The sequence below is a fragment of the Chiloscyllium punctatum genome, chromosome 1 (assembly GCF_047496795.1).
Source record: "Chiloscyllium punctatum isolate Juve2018m chromosome 1, sChiPun1.3, whole genome shotgun sequence".
Taxonomy (NCBI): Eukaryota; Metazoa; Chordata; class Chondrichthyes; order Orectolobiformes; family Hemiscylliidae; genus Chiloscyllium; species Chiloscyllium punctatum.
In genome coordinates this window covers 143,499,718-143,519,614 of record NC_092739.1, presented here as the reverse complement: position 1 = coordinate 143,519,614, position 19,897 = coordinate 143,499,718, and the positions used below count along the sequence as shown (strand labels likewise).

The 19,897-nt window shown below is 39.2% G+C and overlaps 1 protein-coding gene across 5 annotated transcripts in view; it reads left to right on the top strand.

Moving 5' to 3' along the window:
- The window catches only part of st3gal5 (ST3 beta-galactoside alpha-2,3-sialyltransferase 5), an 84,505-nt gene extending 66,110 nt beyond the window's left edge, over positions 1-18,395 (top strand). For all 5 annotated transcript variants that reach the window (XM_072576185.1, XM_072576194.1, XM_072576175.1 and 2 more), the window contains 3 exons: positions 4,517-4,703; positions 11,120-11,278; positions 15,554-18,395. In XM_072576185.1, the coding sequence (XP_072432286.1) occupies positions 4,517-4,703; positions 11,120-11,278; positions 15,554-15,853 (646 nt within the window). In that variant the 3' untranslated portion in view covers positions 15,854-18,395. The remainder of the gene's footprint in view (positions 1-4,516; positions 4,704-11,119; positions 11,279-15,553) is intronic.
- Positions 18,396-19,897: the final 1,502 nt, after the last annotated feature.

The window sequence follows — 19,897 nt, the reverse complement described above, 5'->3', positions numbered from 1 at the left end:
GTTAAGCCAGATAAAAGATGAGTCTGGATGGTAGATATTGATCAAAGTCCTAATACATGGAGAGGAATATGGAAATTTGAATCTTTATTGCCCCCCCGCCACACCCTTTTAAATTTGTAACAGAAGTGTTCTCTAAGTTGATGGGTTTTGGGGTCCGCCCTACAATTATAGGAGGTGATTTTAACTGTACTATGGACCCAGAAACGCATAGGATACCTCCGGAGCACCACGGGTATATCTCTGAGATCTAGACAACTGGCGGATCTGAATAAGGAGCTAGAACTAGTAGAGGTGTGGAGGTGCCTTCATCCCTAGGGTAGAGGGTCGAAGGGGCAAAAAACATATCAAAAACATATCTGGTATGACACTTGTGTGGGTTAGAATAGAAAGTAAAGTCTCTACCCTGGGGATGAAGGCACATCCACACCTCTACTAGTTCTAGCTCCTTATTCAGATCCGCCAGTTGTCTCGATCTCAGAGATATACCCGTGGTGCTCCGAGTATCCTATGCGTTTCTGGGTCCATAGTACAGTTAAAATCACCTCCTATAATTGTAGGGCGGACCCCAAAACCCATCAACTTAGAGAACACTTCTGTTACAAATTTAAAAGGGTGTGGCGGGGGGGGCAATAAAGATTCAAATTTCCATATTCCTCTCCATGTGTTAGCACTTTGATCAATATATACCATCCAGACTCATCTTTTATCTGGCTTAACATTTGGAAAGGAAGATTCTTCTGATTAAGAATGGCTACTCCCCTACTTTTTGAACTGAAAGATGAAAGGAAAGTCTGATCAAATCCACCCTGTTGTAGCTTTAAGTGTCCTTTATCAAGTAGATGTGTCTCCTGTAAAAGAGCTACATTGACCCTTTCTTTTTTAAGACTTGATAATATCTTTTTCCATTTGATTGGTGAATTACTCCTCTTGACGTTCCAGGTGCACCACCTCAACGAATGACTAGCCATGATCGTCCAGAAAAGCCCGAGACTCCCCAGGAGGAAGAACCCCACCCAAAAGACCTTGAATAAAGACCATAGAAAATTCACAAACACAAAAATTCTTTAAAACATTTAAACCAACACAAAAACTACTCCCAAATTTTTAAAAAACGCAAAACGTATTTGAAATGAAACTTTCCCCATTGCTCCCAGGGGGTATAACTACCTATCACTAACCCCACCATGACCTCTCCTAGCTAGGGCCCTGCCCTCGGCCCAGGCATTATAAAATGGAGTAAACAAATTCAATGATTTTATAAAACACTAGTTAAAAGTGAGTAACCACCCCCACCCCCCCACCCCCACTCCCAGGGAAAGATGAGTGGAAGAGGGATGAAAAAGAAAACAAAGGGGGGCAAAATAAAGTCTTTATCCATACAGTTCGAGTCCCACAGTCTATTTAAGAAAGTCCAAGAATTCTTTTGCTTTCTCTGGTGATTTGAAGTTATAAACCGATCCTCCATGGGTGAGGCGCAGCGTTGCGCATAACCCATGGGGTATTGAATATTTAGGTCTCTTAGACACTTCTTTGCCTCATCGAATGCCCTCTTCTTGCGGACCACAGCTGGGGAGAAGTCCTGAAATAACATTATCCTGGAACCCTTGTGCATCATGGCTTGGGGGTCCTTCCCCAGGATTCTGGAGGCTTCCAGGAACATTTGTTTTTCTTTGTAGCATTGGAGTCGATTAGAACTGGGCAGGGGTGCTGTTCTGACCCGGGCCTGCTCACAGCAACCAGGTGAGCCCACTCCACTCGCACCTAGTCCAGTCCTGACTCCAACTTCAATAATTGTGGGAGCCATCGCTCCAAAAAAGTCCACAAGCTGGCCTTCCTCTTCCCGTTTGGGAAGGCCCAGCAACTGAATATTTTTCCAATGACCCCAATTATTGAGGTCATCGATGCACTCCTCCAGGGTCCGGATTCGCTGCTTGAGAGCCCAGACCTGACCTAAGGACGACTTGGTAGCCGTCTCCGAGGCCGCGGCCCGTTGCTCTGCCCCTCCGACGCGCTGTTCCGAGTTTTTCGATCTCTCAGTCATGCTTCTGCAGCATGACGAAGATCGACTCCCACCTGGACCGTGTCTCCTCAATGATAGCATCGATCTTCTCCTGAAGCTTGGTGATCCTGGAGAGCAGGCTCGCCACTACAGGCAAGTCCCTCGAAGCAGCCACGGACGCCTCTGCGCTGCGGGAGGGGGTGGGGAAGGAGTCCCTGCCTGTTGCGAGCTGTGGGAGTTTTTATCCTTAGTCATTTTAAAAGAAACCCCGAATATCCAAATTTGATGTAAAATGACTGAATACGTTGGACAAAAGCTATCCTAAATGATCTAAAGGGTGAGGTGAAGGTGGGTGCCTCACTTTGCCCGAGTCTTAGGTAGACCATTGCAGACTCAGACTTACTGGGTCGCCGCCATCTTGAATCTCAAGCTGACCATAATTTAACAGGATTTTTAGGTTGGTAGCAAATTGAGAAGAAAATATAATGTGGCAAAGATTAGTTGTAAGCCCTTGAGGGGCAGTCTGGGATCTCACCTTCGAGAGTCTCCGAGGGCATATTCTGCATGTATGGGGGTCAACTATTTAAGACAGGAAGAGCAATCTCTTAAGGTAGAGAGTCTGTGGAATTCTACATGATAGAAGCTGTGCAGACAAATATGTTTAAGGCTGAGCTAGGCGGGTTTTTAATAGGTAAGGGAGTCAAGCATTAAGGGATAAGGCAGGAAAGTTGATTTAGGTTGCAGTCAGATCAGCCATGATATCATTGAATGGCAGAGAAGACTTGATAAACTAAATGGCCTATCTGCGACCCAATCCTCTCAGCAATATGGTTGACTCCTATCTGCCCACGGAAATGGCTGCGAAAGCACTCAGTTCAGAAGCAATTAGATTTGGGCAACATCAATTTTTCAGAGAGCGCTTTGCATATTCAAACAGTATCTTTTCTTTCTTCTGATATCTCATAGCCCCTTAAGGCTCTTTACCTTTATTTTTTCTGTTCCTTCCTATGCTTATTTTATCCAAATTACTCTACAGCCTTAATATTTGCCTTATTGTATTTGAATTTACAGTTTCGTAATTCTTCCCTTCCTCCACCCTTTCATTTGAAACTGTAAGACATAGGAGCAGAAGCAGGCAGTTCAAATCATCAAGTCTACTCCATCAATCAGTGAGATCATGGCTGATGTGATAATCCTCACCTTTTCCTCCCTACTTTTCCCTATAAATCTTGATTCCTTTATTATTTAAAAATCTGTTCCTCTCAGCCTTGAATATACTTAACAGCCCGCCCTCAGTGATAAAGAATTCCAAAGATTTCACTCCCCTCTGAGAGAAGAAATTCCTCTTCATATCTGTTTTAAATGTACAGCATGTTATTCTGAGATTATACCTAGATTCTCCCACAATGGGAAACCACTTTCCTGCATCAACCCTGCCAAGCCCCTTAAGAATCTTGTGTGTTTCAGTAAGGTTATATCTCTTCTAAATTCCAGTGTGTACATGTCCAATCTACTCAACCTCTCCTCATAAGACTGCCCCTGAATACCTGGTATCAGCCTAATGAACCTTCCCTGGACTGCCTCCAATGCCAGTATACCCTTCTTTCGATTAGGAAACTGAAACTGCTTGCGGTATCCCTGTTGTGATCTGACTAGTGCTTGTACAGTTTTAGCAAAACCACCCTAGTTTGATATTCAATTCCCTTTAAAATAAAGGGCAACATTCTGTTTGACTTCCTATTAGCCTGTGAATGTGGACGCTAGCTCTGTGCACTACTCTAGTTACTTGATTTGCTAAGACACTGGTCCTTTTTTGGTGCCAAAGGAATAGCATCCTCTTAGTTTGGATGTCAAACCCCATAAATTGACATTTCTTCCCTCGTGCAAATTTAGCACTTTAGTCTGTATACACTGTACAAATTTGCTCATGATTCATGTTTTAATTTCAGTAGCTGCTCAACTCTTAAAAGATCCTAATTTCTTGTCTAGTTAGTGTTTCTTGTTCCTACATGAGACCTGGTAACCTGGTCAAACCCTCCTATTACTAGTTCTTCTCTAGAGACATAGACACATACTTGGCTCCATGCAAAGAACACAACATCCTGATTGCCTGCATGTGGGAGGTATTTACAGTTTTGGCTACATTCCAATTAGTCAATTTTTTTTGAATACATGAAATCCAGTTAACTAAGTCTAATGGCAATTTGCACATCAAGATGTATTGACAAAGACTCTTTGTCATATGATAACCAGATCAGATCGTTGTCTTCTGACTTGCCCTTAAGAAGTTTGGAATGCTATCGTGATCGTGTTGGTTGGGGGAGAAAAAAGTCCTTGTCCGACTAGTTGTTAATTTCACCATGTCTGATTACATGAAGTAACCATTCAGGCACACCATGCCAATTCAAGTATTCCATTTAACTGAACTCATTACACACATACCCTTAAACAGAACACTGCCATTTAAGTTTTTTTGTGGTTTTAATTACCTACCAAATGTATATTCATCTCACTTAGGTTGAACAATGCACCAATCCAAGGATTCACTGACGATGTCGGTAACAAAACCACTATAAGAATGAGCTATCCAGAGGGAGCACCAAAATCTCAGTTTGAATACGATCCTTATATGCTGTTTGTTGCTGTAATGTATAAGGGAGTAGATTTCAGCTGGCTGAAGGCCATGATTAAAAAGGAAAGAGTGGTGAGTAGATTCATTAAAATTTCAACATTTTTTACTGATGTATATTTGCATAAGTACTACGACTGATTTCTGCCATGATCTATATGGAATAATGTTTGACTCCTGTGGTAATACAATTGGATGTAGTAAACCTCATTACCACTATAAATGGCCGTCCATTTAAAATTTCAAAGACATTGGTAAACCTTAGCCATCAGGCTATATACTGGATCTTCAAATGCTGAGATACTTGACCTTTTATGCAGTAGACGTATTCTGTACTTTGCACATTTTATGTATCTCTGCATTCTTTGGCTATCAGGATGCACTGTCAAATCCAATTTCGTATTTCTTGGAGATGGTATGGTATAACCAGAACAGATCTTCGTCCTCTAACTTGTCCTTAAGACTTTTGCAATGCTGTTGTAATCACGTATGACTTATGGTGCATAACAGATATAAAGTTGACGGAGGGCTGTTACTCTCACTAGAGAAAGATCACAGTTGATTAAATCTCAGGGTCACCATGCCTCAGGCAAGGACAAAGGTTGAGAAGGAGAGTCCTTTGTGGTAACCTCAGCCAATGTGGAAACTTAATCCACATTGTTGGCATCACTCTGCATTGCAAACTACCAATCTAGCCAGTAGAGCTAACCGGCTCACTCCGTAACAGGTACCTTGCTAAAGAACCTGACATTGTTCGTAATCTGGTTTACAGTTCCTTTGTATTGTTCCCTTTTTGCCAATATTGCAGTGATGGTACAACAGCTTGAGTTTTTTGTAATGATGAAGATATTCTTTAAAATCTATTCAAGCAATGTGTGTGCAGCTGGTTAAACTAGCATTTATTGTCCGTCCCTAAATGGCCCTGAAGCAGGTGGTAGTGAGCTTCTGGAACTGCTACAGTCCTCATAGGTAGACCCACAATGCTGTTTGGAAAAGAGTTCCAGGATTTTGATCCACCAACAATAAAGCAAAAATGATTGAATTTTAAGCCAGGATGGTGTGACTTCAAATGGAAGTTGCTTGCAGGTGGTGTTTTCATGCATCTGCATCTCAGACTACTGTGCTCACTAGTAATTCCTATTTCTCGATGTTAATTTCTTAAAATATTTCACCTTGGTGTTTATACTTGTTTCTTCTTTTTCCATTGTGAAGACTGATGCAATGTATTAATTGAAGACAGTATTCAGATTTTATGGGCCAACACACAGATTACTTATGTGATCCATCATGGGCCCTACTTTTTCCCTGATTGTTCTTTGTCTTTTCATATATTTAAAAAATCCCTTTTGAGTTTTTCTTTATTCAAACTGTCAGTGCTTGCACATGCACTTTCGTAGCTTTCTAATTTATTTTTTAAGTTCCCTCTTGCACTTTTTATACTTCCATAGGGACTCAGCTTTGAGCCCTTAGCATTTGTCATGAGCTTCTTTCCTAATCTTGACATCAGGGTTCTCTGGTTTTGGTTCTGCCCTATGCCTTTAACCCTCTCTGTTTCGTCCTTTTAATGCCCCCCATTGCTCTGACACAGTTTTATCTGCAATTAGCTGCTCCCAGAGCACTTGGGCCCAGTTGTATTTACATAAGAGCATGAGAAATAGGAGCAGAAGTAGGCCATCTGGCCTGTTGAGCCTCCTCTGCCATTCAATAAGATCATGGCTGATCTTTTTGTGGACTCTGCTCCATTTACCCACCTGCTCACAATAATCCTTCATTCCTTTAACTTTTCAAAAATATACATGTAAAAACATTCAATGAGGTAGCCTCAACTGCTTCACTGGGCAGGGAATTCCACAAATTCACAACTGTCTGGGTGAAGACATTCTTCCTCAACTCAGTCCAAAACCTGATTTTCCCTTATATTGAGGCTAGAATCTCCTTTCTCAAGTAAAGAGACCAAAACTGTACTCCAGGTGTGGCCTCACCACACCATAAACAGCTGCAGTATTACCTCCTTATTTTCATACTCCATTTAGCAATGAAGGGCAGTATTCCATTTGTGTTCTTAGTTACCTGCTGCACCTGTAAACCAATTTGTGATTCATGCACAAGAACATCCAGGTCCTTCTGTATAGCAGGAGAAAGTGAGGACTGCAGATGCTGGAGACCAGAGCTGAAAATGTGTTGCTGGAAAAGCGCAGCAGCTCAGGCAGCATCCAAGGAGCAGGCGAATTGACGTTTCGGGCATAAGCCCTTCTTCAGGAATCCTGAAGAAGGGCTTATGCCCTAAAACGTCGATTCTCCTGCTCCTTGGATGCTGCCTGAGCTGCTGCGCTTTTCCAGCAACACATTTTCACCTTCTGTATAGCAGCATGCTGCAATTTTTAACTATTTAAGTATTAACTAATGTTGCTGTTATTCTTTCCTAATTGGATGACCTCGTATTTATTGACATTGTATTCCATCTGCCAGACCCTTGCCCATCACTTAGCCTATCTATATCCCCTGCACACTTTGATCTATGACTCATCTTCATGTTGTCTGTGAACTTTGACACACTACACTTGGTCCCAAGCTCTAAAACATCTTGTATTGTAAATCATTGCAGTCCTAGCACTGATCCCTGAGGCACACCACAAGCCACTGATCGCCAACCAGAAAAACATCCATTTACCCCCGCTCGTTTCTTTCTTTTCGTTAACTAATCCTCTACTCATGCTGGTATATTACTCGTAGTGTGGTGCACCTTTTATCTTATGCAGCAGCCTTTTGTATGGCACTTTGTCAAATACCTTCTAGAAATGTTCCCTATTGTCCACTGCACTTGAAACGTCTTCGAAGGATTCCAGCAACTTAGTTAAACATGGTCTGCCTTTTGTGAACCTATGCTGTGTCTACTCAACAGGATAATTTCTCTCTAGATGTCTTGCTATTTCTTCCTTATTGGTAGATTAAAGCATTTTTCCCCACTCACAGGCCTATAGTTACCTCCCTTTTGTCTGCTTGCTTTTTTAAACAGTAGCATCACATTTGCTGTTTTCCAATCTGCCATAACTGCCCCAGAGTCCAATGAATTTTGGAAAATTACCATGAGTGCATTTGCTGTTTTCCCCTGCAATCTCTTTTAGTACCCTGGGATGCATTCCATCAGGGCCAGGAGACTTATCTACCTTTAGCCACATTAACTTGCCCAACTTTACCTTTTTAGTCATAATGATCCTTTCTAGGTCCTCATCTCTTCAATGCCTTAGTCACGTCCTCATTTCCCATTAATAAATCCCCCTTGTCATCCTGTAAAGGACAAATGTTTTTCTTAGCCATTCTTTTTCATTTTATTTATTTGTAGAAACTTCTGCTGTTTGTTTTTATAGTCTGAGCTAGTAATCTATCTTACCTTTATAGCTTTTCTGATGGCTTTTTGTTGACCTTTTAAAGATTTGTCAATCTTCTATTTTCTCATTAATCTTTGCCACTTTGTATGTGTTAGCTTTCAATTTTATACCCTCCTTTTTTTCCTTAGTTATCCATGGCTATCCTTTTCCTATGGTCCTTCCTTTTCACTGGTATATACTTTTTCTGAGCACGGAGAAAAATTGCTTTGAAAGTCTGCCACCATTCCGCAATTGTCTCACTATGTAGTCTTTGCTCCCAGTCTACCTTAATCAATTCCTCCCTCATCTCATTGTAGTCTTCTTTAAACACAAGATACTGGCATTAGATTTTACCTTCTCAACCTCTATCTATATTTTAAATTCAACCATACCTGATTGCTCCTTCTAAGAAAATCCCTAACTATAAAATCATTAATTATTCCTGTCTCATTGCACAGGACCTGATCTAGGATATCTTGCTCCCTTGTAGGTTCCATTGCATATTGTTTAAGGAAGCTATCATTGATGCATTCTATGGAGTCAAGGCTGCCTTGACTGACTTAGTTTGACCAATATTTGTAGATTAAAATCCTCCATGATAATTGCCTTACCATGTTTACATGCATCTATTATTTCTTTGTTTTTTTGCTTGCCTTGTTGTGATATTATTATTTGGTGCATTATAACTTATGTCTATCAGTGACTTTTTCCTTTTACTATTTCTAATTTCCACCCATATTGTCTTATGGTCTTATTATTAAGCTGGGGAGTGTTCAGAAGAGATTGACCAGGATGTTGCCCAGGATGGAAGGTTTGAGTTATAAAGAATGACTGGATAGGCTGGAACTTTTTTCACTGGAGTTTAGGAGGTTGAGAGGTGACTGGATAGAAGCATATAACATAATGACAGGTTCATGGTAGTTGTCTTTATCCTAGGATAGGGGATTTCAAGACTGGGGGGCACATTTTTAAGGTGAGAGGAAAGAGATTTTTTAAAAAAAGACTGGAGCAAATTTTTTTTAAGAGGGTAGTGCTCATGTGGAATGAACGTCCTGAGGAAGTGGTGGATGTGGGCACAATTACAACATTTAAAAGACATGTGGATGATTACTTGAATTGGTAAGGTTTAGAGGGATATGCACCAGGAGCGTGGGACTACTTTAGTTTGTGTTCGGCATGGACTGGTTGGACAGCGGATCTGTTTCTGTGCTGTATGACTCTGACTGTCTACAGATGCTGTCAGATCCGCTGCACCTTTTCAGCATTCTCTGTGTTTTGTTTCAGATTCCATCATCCACAGCATTTGTCTTTTAACAAAATAAAAAGGCAGATGTTATGTCAGCCTTCATTTCAAGGGGATTTGAATTCAGAAGTAGGAATGTTTTACTGCAGTTATACAGAACCTTAGTGAGACCATACCTGGAGTACACTGTGCAGGTTTGGCCTCCCTACCTAACAAAGGATATATTTACAATGGAGAGAATACGAAAGTTCACTAGGCTGCTACCAGGAATGGCAGGGCTATCGTGTGAGGAGAGCTTAGTTTGACTGAATCTGTGTTCACTAAAGTTTAGAAGACTGAAAGGGATCTGATTGAAAAATTTAAAATTCTAGCAGATCTAGCCACACTAGATTCAGGGAGGAAGTTTTCTATGGTTTAGAATTCTAGAAATAGGGGTCACAGACTCCGGACATGTTTTTACCCTGGTATCCAGTAGGCAATATATCACGTCTGTGGCTTTAAGAATATCTGCCTACTCCTCCACTAACAAATCCCCAACCACTACTGGCCTTCCACATTTCGTCCTCCCCATCTCTGAGTTGCTAGACCTCCCACAGCATCACCTTGGTTCTGGTTGGCCTCCACAGAGTAACAGTAACTTTCATTGTTTTCTAATGCCAAAAGGTTGTTTGCAAGTGCATGACTTTGGGTTTCCGTCACTGTCTGCCTGGCCCCCTACTTCTGTCTGGTTGTCACCCATTCCTTTTCTGTTTACATTTCTTTAAACTGTGGAGTGACCACACACTGAAATATGCTGTCCACCAACCTCTGCTCTGCAAATGCTCCTTAATGCCCTCAGCAGCAGTTCAAGCTCCAAAGCTAGAGTTGCACTAGCTGGAGGCACCCCTACACATATGGCCATCCAGGGGAGCCTGGGAATTCCCAAATAGTATAGCACCTGCATATCATGGTCCTAAGCTCCCCAGACATTTTTAACTCAATGAAATATGGATCCTTGTTTTTATTTTACCATTACTCCTACTTACTCTGATTTATGTTAGGCAAACAACCAGAGCCCCTTTCCTTTATTTAATGAAGAAATTTAGTTTTCAAGTTCCAAAATATTAATGATCTGTGTGACGTTTTAAGCTGTACTTAGGGTCTTAATTTAAGTAATTATCCAGTTGAGAGATGAGAGAAAAAAAATCTATTTCATCTTCTCTGATGATTAGATTAGATTAGGTTCCCTACAGTGTGGAAACAGGCCCTTCGGCCCAACAAGTCCACACTGGCCCTCAGAGTAATTCATCCAGACCCATTTCCCTCTGACTAATGCACCTAACACTATGGGCAATTTAGCATGGCCAATTCACCTAACCTGCACATCTTTGGACTATGGGAGGAAACCGGAGCAAACCCACACAGACACTGGGAGACTGCAAACTCCATACAGACAGTCGCCCGAGGCTGGAATCGAACCTGGGACGCTGGTGCTGTGAGGCTGCAGTGCTAAACACTGAGCCACCATGCCACCCCATTATATAAATTTCAGTGTTGTTGAAGCAGCTCTGCTGCTGATCTCTCTGCTTCTGGGCTCTCTTCGCTCTTATTGTTCCTTTTAACCTTCTTCCCGAGTCCCAAGATTCTGAGGCACCATGTATTTAAATTGGAAAATTGTCTCCCCTTATCGGTCGTAAGGAAGGTGCCCGAGGCAAATATGTAGAAATGGTAAAATAAATTAATTGCTGTAACATTGAATGGAATGATCTATTGTCACTTGCATTTTACAGTGAACAATGCAGTGAAAAGCTTCAACAATCACCACAGTCTGGTGCCATAATAGTAAAAATGTAGCTCTACATAAACATCTGTTAACTTTTGCTATCTTCTTTACCACTTAGTCATTTTGGGAAAGAATTTGGTTTTGGCAGAAAGTTACGGAGGAATTACCAATTAAACCAACACAATTTCGAATTCTGAATCCTGAAATTATCCGCGAAACAGCTCTGGATCTACTGCAGTTACCTGAACCTCGATCAAAACTCTGGGGTTGGCACCAGGTAGGGGCTGAATTTGGGATATTTGACGAAGAAATGTGGTTTAGAAAATGAAGTTTGGAGAAAAATGATTTTGAGGCATGGCAATATGATTATCCATGTTTAGTAGACGGTTGCACTGGTTTGTGATTGTGGAAGTAGTATCCTTTAATGTTTGCTCGAAGCAAAAATGTAGTTCTGATTGTGAAGCACTAAAATGTAATGTTTTTTAGTCAATGGTAACTCTGAGGATATTGATAGTACAGCTTGCTACACCATTTCAGAGGGTACTTTCCAGACCCACAGCAATATGATTGACTGTTGTCACATGTACGCCAGACCCATGTAAAAATGGTAGATTTTCTTCCCGGAAGGACAGTGAACCAGTTGGGCTTTTCCAACAATTGACAATGGTTTCATGTTATTAGATTCTTTATTTTATGATATTTATTCAATTCAAATTCAACCATCTGGTATGGTGTGCAGGTCTCCAGCACATTACCTGCATCTCTGGATTAATAGTCTAGCGATAATAACAGTAGGCCAACATCTCCTCAGCTAAATGTCCTGTAAATAACGCTATTTGTCTTGCATTAAAGAAAAATTCTGTTTGATGGTGGAGACGTGAAGTAAAAACAGAAAATGCTCGATTATATTCAGCAGATTTGGCAGCATATTTGAAGAAATTTTTCTGCACTAGAATGTCTGATAGATGTCTACAATTAGTTAGACCTGTCCCTGCACCGTTCAAATCAAAACAGTTTACTCATAAAGTGAAAGGCGTGCGTTGATAATATCACAGCCAGGGAAACCAAGTGTTTGGAACTTGACTGAACAGAGCAATTAACTGGATTCTTCTTCACCAGTCAGAATTATGGATTTGGAGATAACCAGCAATATGACTACTAAGTAGAATGAGGAATTTGGTGTTCAATCAACTACAATAAAACAGAGTACCTAAAAAAGCTGTATTTAAAAAAAAGGGAATGTAAGGAAAAATATTGAGATTTGATGATTTTTATGTAAGGGAGGTTGAGTTGCCATATTTAAAATTTCAGTGCGATGATCTTAACATTTCATCAGTTTTACTATCATCAACTTGAAATAATGCACTTGTTTCTGTCTTTATAAATGCTACCATGCTTACAGTCCTTTCGCAATCTTTTGACATTACTTTTTCTCACATTATATGATATTACTATGATTATTATAATACATTATTGTTATGGAGCAGGCCAGACCCCCTCAAAACATTTCAAGAAAGTAGACCAGACCCTAACTTTGCTAGTTGTTTGCAGCAGGTGTAGAGTGGATATTCCAGGAGTGATGCAGCTGGATGATATGACTACTAAGTAGAATGGGGAATTTGGTGTTCAATCAACTACAATAAAACAGAACACACAAAATGACTGTATTTCTTTAAAAAACACCAAGGGAATGTAAGGAAAAATGTTGAGATTTCATGATTTTTGTGCCAGGGAGGTTGAGTTGCCGTATTTACTAGCTCTAAATATCTGGGACAATTTGATTAATATCTACCTTATGAATATACCAACTCTGCACATTCAACGCACACAGGTGAAATGTTGTCTTTGCAACTCTCAGCAACATCTGACTATTCACAACAAGGGTCTTGACTATCTTCTGAACATATTTTGAAGGGGTTTGATCTGATCCATAACAATAGTATATTAATTTTAGAACACAGAAGAATTTCGTCGCTAAATAAAACAAACTCCTGAAGAAACTCAGCAGATATGGCGCAGCTACAGAGAAAGAAACAGTGCTCACATTTCAAGTCCAGTATGGTTCTTCGGAACTGAAAGGAATTGGAAAGAATTTCCTGGCTCATTTCTAATGCTTTGGAGAACTATTCCAAAACAGTTAAAAGTTCATTATGAGAGCTCTACCCCATGATAAAACCCAGTATTTCTTTGATCCATGACAGTTTCTGCTAAAGAAAGGCACACATATAGTCCTATTCTTAAGGCTAACTAGCCAACCTGAGAAATTAATTCAGCATTATGAAACTGATTTTTTAATGGAACCTGATATAAAGAATTTAACATTTTCTGTAGACCATTCCCCTGGATCAGATAGCACAGTATAAATTCATAAGTGATGGTGTGTGTATGGAATGAGCTGCCAGAGGAAGTGGTGGAGGCTAGTTCAAATACAGCATTTAAAAGGCATCGGGATGGGTATATGAATAGGAATGATTTGGAGGAATATAGGCCAGGTGCTGGCAAATGGGACTAGATTAGGTTAAGATATCTGGTCAGCATGGACGAGTTGGACAGAAGGGTCTGTTTCTTTCCTGTACATCTCCATGACTCCATGACTCAGTTGGCTCATTGATCCTGTTCCACCATTTGATAAAATTGTGGCTGCCACAATTGTGGCATTGTTCAGATGATACCAGTATTATCTCTTGGCTCCATTTAAAATTTTCCCTCAACCAGTACAATTGTAAGTTGTTAAGAAGGCATACAGTGTTTTAGCTTTTATTAATAGAGGGATCAAGTTCCGGAACCATGAACTTATGCTGCAGCTGTACAAAGCTCTGGTACGGCCACACTTGGAGTATTGTGAACAGTTCTGGTCACTGCATTATAAGAAGGATGTGGAAGCTTTGGAAAGGGTGCAGAGAAGATTTACTAGGAGGGTATGGAGGGAAGGTCTTCTGAGGAAAGGCTGAGGGACTTGAGGCTGTTTTCGTTAGAGAGAAGAAGATTGAGAGGTGACTTACTAGAGACATATAAGATAATCAGAGGGTTAGATAGAGTGGACAGAGAGAGCCTTTTTCCAAGTGTGGTGACGAGGAGCATGAGGGGGCATAGCTTTAAATTGAGGGGTGATAGATATAGGACAGATGTCAGAGGTAGTTTCTTTACTCAGAGAGTAGTAAGGGTATGGAATGCTTTGTCTGCAACGGTAGTAGATTCACCAACTTTAAGTACGTTTAAGTCATCATTGGACAAGCATATGGACGTACATGGAATAGTGTGGGTTAGATGGGCTTCAGATCAGTATGACAGGTCGGCGCAACATTGAGGACCGAAGGGTCTGTACTGCGTTGTAATGTTCTATGTTCTATAATTGAAACATATCTGCCATTTATGTCATTATGTCCTATTTGCAAAGTATCTGTTTAATTTGTTTATATAGGAGTGGATGCTAGACTTAAAAGTAATTAACTGTATGTGAAGCATTCAAAGATATAATAAGCTGCTATTTGACATGTATGTTATTCCACAGTCCAAGTGTGGTACAGATACTGACTATTGCTCCCAGTGGAATGTCTACTGCTGAAGATTCTTTGCGGCTGGGGGAGTTGTGGCGAGATGAGGGGAGCAGATTACTGCCTGACTGTGGCCTTAATTCAAGAAGGGGAGAGGGGAGAGTACATGTCTGAATATAGTGAAATAATGTAAAACTTCCCATGGAAAAGCTATGAGGGACTCCCACCTGTTTCTCAGCCACAACACACACTCATCTCCATGGATAAATTTTTCCATATATGCAAAATCTTAATTGTAGAAGATAAATAGTTATTTGGCAGTGTAGGACTTGAATTTTGCTGAAAAAAAGACTCATTTTGCAAAACCTCCTGCACACCACATTATTCACAATGTCAATTCAAGTGGAAAGCTAACTTTTATGCTGAATGAGAAGAGAATTATGATTGGTTGGCAAGTGGACTCTGGTAGAGGCATTGCTATGGAGAACTCACTCATCAATGCTAATTGGAGTTAATAATCAGACTTTTGTTTAAATTTAAACACAGCAGGTTGATTGTGATTGGTCTGAGAAGTGAACATCTACTTTAGACAGGCACACTGAGAGAATATGTTATTTCAGCCTGTATTAATATATTTAAAAATGAAGTGGCTATGTAAATTAAAGTCAAAGTCTGAAAGTATTGTGTGTGCTGTGTATTCTTGATTTTAGCCATTCCAAGGATATGTAGCAGCTGTTGCAGCATATTTGATTTCTGTCTTTTTCTTCCTTTGTTCTGTGCTTCTCCAAAGTGATTACATAGCTGATAATGGATGTTGAACATTCTGGGAGCATCTTGCAGGATACTTGTGTTTGTGACGTGAATATGGGGCAGACTACATGGACCAGCTGATATTCTCCTGCCAGCATGTTTTTTTCATACTTCCTTGTGTTCTTTGTTGAAACAGCTAATGACTTCAGTGTTTCATTACTTTCTAATATAGCACTTAACTTGTATTGTTTAACTTTTAAAAATCCGTCTGGCATTAGCAACATAATAATATTTGATTTATATTTTAGAATATTCCTACATTGGGAGTCAGCGCTGTTGTTCTGGCTACACATTTATGTGATGAAGTCAGCTTGGCAGGATTTGGATACAACCTTAGCCAACCACAAATACCATTGCATTACTATGAAAATGTCCAGATGCATGCTATGAAGGCCCAAACTATGCACAATGTGGAAACTGAGAGAAATTTCCTAGAAAACTTGGTTAAAGCTGGTATTGTGACAGACCTTAGTGGAGGAATTCACTGCAAATTTTGTAATAAGTTGGAAAGCACAACTTCTGAAAGTTTGCAATTCTTTTCAAAATGAACAAGCGGTCTTCAGAGTAGATATCATTTGAAGCAAGGCCTTTTTGGCAAATCCATTGGTGAATGTTGCAGTCCTAAATGATCCTACTGAAGTCTTTTGCAGGAACTATTTTTCTCAGTTGTACATCAAACATGCAGCAAGTGTAAATTTGAAAAGAAGGTATGTGATCCACTGAATTAATATGGTAATTGAGCTAAACTGGAATCATGAATGTCACTGAAGCTTTTGATGGAATGTATAATATTCTAAGCTTGGAGTATTTGTGTTTAAATTGAAATTTTCATTTGCCTACTGCACATGATACTCTCATGTATCAATTTTTAAAAAATATATTCCTTGGATGTCACTGGATGGTAAACTCTATTCAGTATTAAGGTGATGTTAATTTGAATATTTCAATAATGAAGTTGGTAATTTGCAAAACAGATATTTTGAACATAGTCCTAATGATCATTCTAGAAAAAGGCATCTCTGCCTTGGAAAAGTACAAACCAATTTACATTTTGTCATACTGCATACTTGATATATATTAGAGGACTGAAACAGTAATTCTAAATGATGTAGAAGAGAAATCTTCAGAATTCACTGTTTGTCTGGTAGCCATTCCCTTCACAAATTTGCTTTTTTGTGCAGTACTGTTTTCCTTTTTACCACTCCAACTGTAATGTTTGTTCATTCAGGATTTTCTGGAAATAATGCACTCATGTTGTACTCTCGCAGTTGATTATTTCTGCCATTTGCAAAAATCACCAACTGCGATATTCTCTGGGAAAGCATTTTTTTTTCCTCTGAATTGTGAGACTTGCTTGTTGATAGGACTATAGTAATTTATGATTCAGATTTTCTTACATAAATGCTATGGTGATGAGAATGCACTTCCATAATAGTGTAAAAGAACTTGTAGTAAACTAATAGCTCATTTTATATCTTGTTTGATTTTTCTTTTAAAGAGCATCAGGTGTGTAACAGATTACAGATTCACTGACCACCATTTCACACCACTAATAAACTCATTTCCAAGTTTTTATTACTAAGAAACTTTGAGAGTTTACTGAAGACATTTTGGTGATTGGTGATCAGTGTGTAGAATATAAGGTGATGTAAAATTCTGCCTCTGCAGAACTGTCAGTTAATAATGTAGTTAGTTGCAGACATGTTTTCTAATGTTTTGCTTCTATTTATTACTGTAAAATAAAACCATACTTGTCTACATATTCCTATTTTTATATGTACAGATAGTCACTTGATCAGCTTAACAGATGTCAAACTTATGGAGTCTTACTGATTGCACCATATTCTTTTAGAATTTTATACTGGAAATGTTAATTGTTAATTTCTTCAGGTGGAAATATGTGATTACATTTTAAATATTTCAGCTTAGAGAAAAATTTTTGGATAACCTGGTTTATTAGCTGTTGCCATGGCAAATATCTTTTCTCTTTTTTTGTAGGATTTTTAAAAAATGCCTCAGCTGCATTTAAACTCTAGTCTGTTTAAGAGAACTTGCTTAAATATGAGTATGGTAAGGCTTAAAATGTTATTGCTTTGCTCAATAAAGCATATATGTTTTTCTTCCTCTTGAAATTAGCCAAAAAAGATATCGCATTCACCTTTTTGCTGATATAGATAAATCGAAGATAATGTATTGAAAGTAACTTTTAGAATGACTGTTGTTATTGAAATTTACAGATATTTACCATGGCAGCAATGTTATCACTGGAATTAATAACATATAGAAAGCTGACCAATGATCTGAAATATTTCATAAAGTGACAATTAACTGACATTTGGCCTAAACTTTGGATGGAAACAAGGAAAAGTGTATTTGAAGAGAAATCATTGTAAAATCTGAAAAGGTTTCATCTTTACAACAGTACAATTACGACCAAAGGTGGAGAATTTTGTTCCAGCATTGCACTATGTTTTATTCTGTTTAAATTAATTATTGTACATTGCTCATTCCTTTTACTTTTGTAATGACATGCAAAATGTTATTTCAAGGTTGTCTATTCAGCCTGTTGTGTTTATAGGCGATCTTTTTCTATGAAGATTTCATCAACAAGCAAACAACCTGAGCCACCAGAAGAATTAGATAAAATAATAATGCCGTTTAGGGGAGATTTACAAAACTTACTTCATAGTAATTAAGGCAAAACACTGTGGATGTTGAAAATCTGAAACAAACAAAAGATGCTGATGAAACTCAGCAAGTTTGGCACCATCTGGCAGATAAATAATTAATGTTTTGAGTCTGGTATGATTTTGTCAATTCTGGCACAGAAGCTACAAAATCTGCATTTCTCCAGGGTTCCCAAATGTGTTTGAACCATCCAGTGTTTGTTTTTATTATATATTTAATACATTTGCCAAGTGGGTGCTACTGACACAGCTTCAGTCGCGAAGGGATCCTATCGTGATGTAAAATTACATAAGGATTTCCTGTCTGGTTCCTATTGTGCCATGCTAATTTGTAAAATCTACCTCCTTGTGTAACTTTGTCAGAGAAGGCCTAATGATTGGATTAATAAAATATTATTACAAATTTGTGACCTAATGATGTGATCTTTCAGGTTTTGGCTGTACTGTACTATTTCAGAAATTGGAATTTTCAGCAAAACTCAAATATTAAGAACACAGATGAGGCCATTTGGCCCACAACTCTTTAAATGAGCATCATTACTGAGTGATAATCTTCTGCTTTTCCCCTACATTATTTGTATCCAAATAATCACCCAGTACTCTCTCAAATGCCTCAATTGAACTTACTTCCACCACATTTCAAGGCATTGGATTCTCTAACCTAACTGTGCCGCAAAGGAAAAAGGTTTTCCCTCACTTCACCCTTGCTGATTTTACAGATCTCTTTAATTGCCCTCTTGTTCTATTCCTTTTACAAACAGGAATGGATTCTTGATCTACTCTATTCAGCCCACTGATGACTTGAAAACCTTTATCAAATCATCTCTCAGATTTCTCTCCAAGGAGAACAATCCCAAGTGCTTCAATCCGTCCTTATACTAAAGTTCCTCATCCCTGGAATCATTCTTATAAACCATTTTCACATTCTCTCCAATATCCGCATCCTTCCAGTAATTTAATGCCCACAGTTGTTCACAGCACTCTGACTGAAATCTAACATGTGTCCTTTACAAGGTCAACATCACCTCCTTGCTCTTACGCTTTGTGCTCTTATTAATACAACTGAGGATATTGTGTACTTTACTTGCTGCTCTCTCTGCCATGAAACATAGAAATTAGGAGCTGAAATTCAGCATTCAGCACTAGGTGGAGGCAATGGCTAAGTGGTATTATTGTTGCACTGTTAATCTAGGGACCCAGGTAATGTTCTGGGGACCTGGGAATCCATGAGAGATACTAGAATTTAAATCAAGTAATAATCTGGAATTAAGAGTCTAATGAAGACTGTCAGAAATAATCCATCTTGTTCAGTTGTGCTTTAGGGAAGGAAGCGACCATCCTTGCCTTGTCTGGCCCACATGGAACTCCAGACCACAGAAATGCGTTTTGAGTTTTAACTGCCCACGAGGTAATCAAGGCCGGCCTTATCCTGTGAATGAATGTTTTTAAAAAAGCTTCAAGCCTGCTCCTCCATTCATTGTGACTATGGCTGATCATCCAACTTAGCGTTTCTGCATTTCCTCCATATCCTTTAACTGTTAGTGCTGGCCCTGGGCACTGGAATTGTGTCCAACTTCCCACTGTAGAGGTGGTGATGGGAATAGTATTAAACAGGAAATTAGAGACTCCTGCAATAAAGCATATCTGTAATTATGGATGACTTTAATTAGAATGTAGATGGGCAAATCAAATTAGTAACAACACTGCAGAGCAGGAATTTGTGCAGTGTATGCAAGATGATTTTCTGGACCAACATGCTGAGAAATCAACTACAGTACAGACCATCTACAATTTAAAATTCAGCAAAGAAGGATAAAGATTGAGGGAGGTAGGGGAATATAGTATGAGAATAAGCTTGCAGGGAGTATAGCTAGCTATGAAAACTTCTATAGTTCATTTTTATGT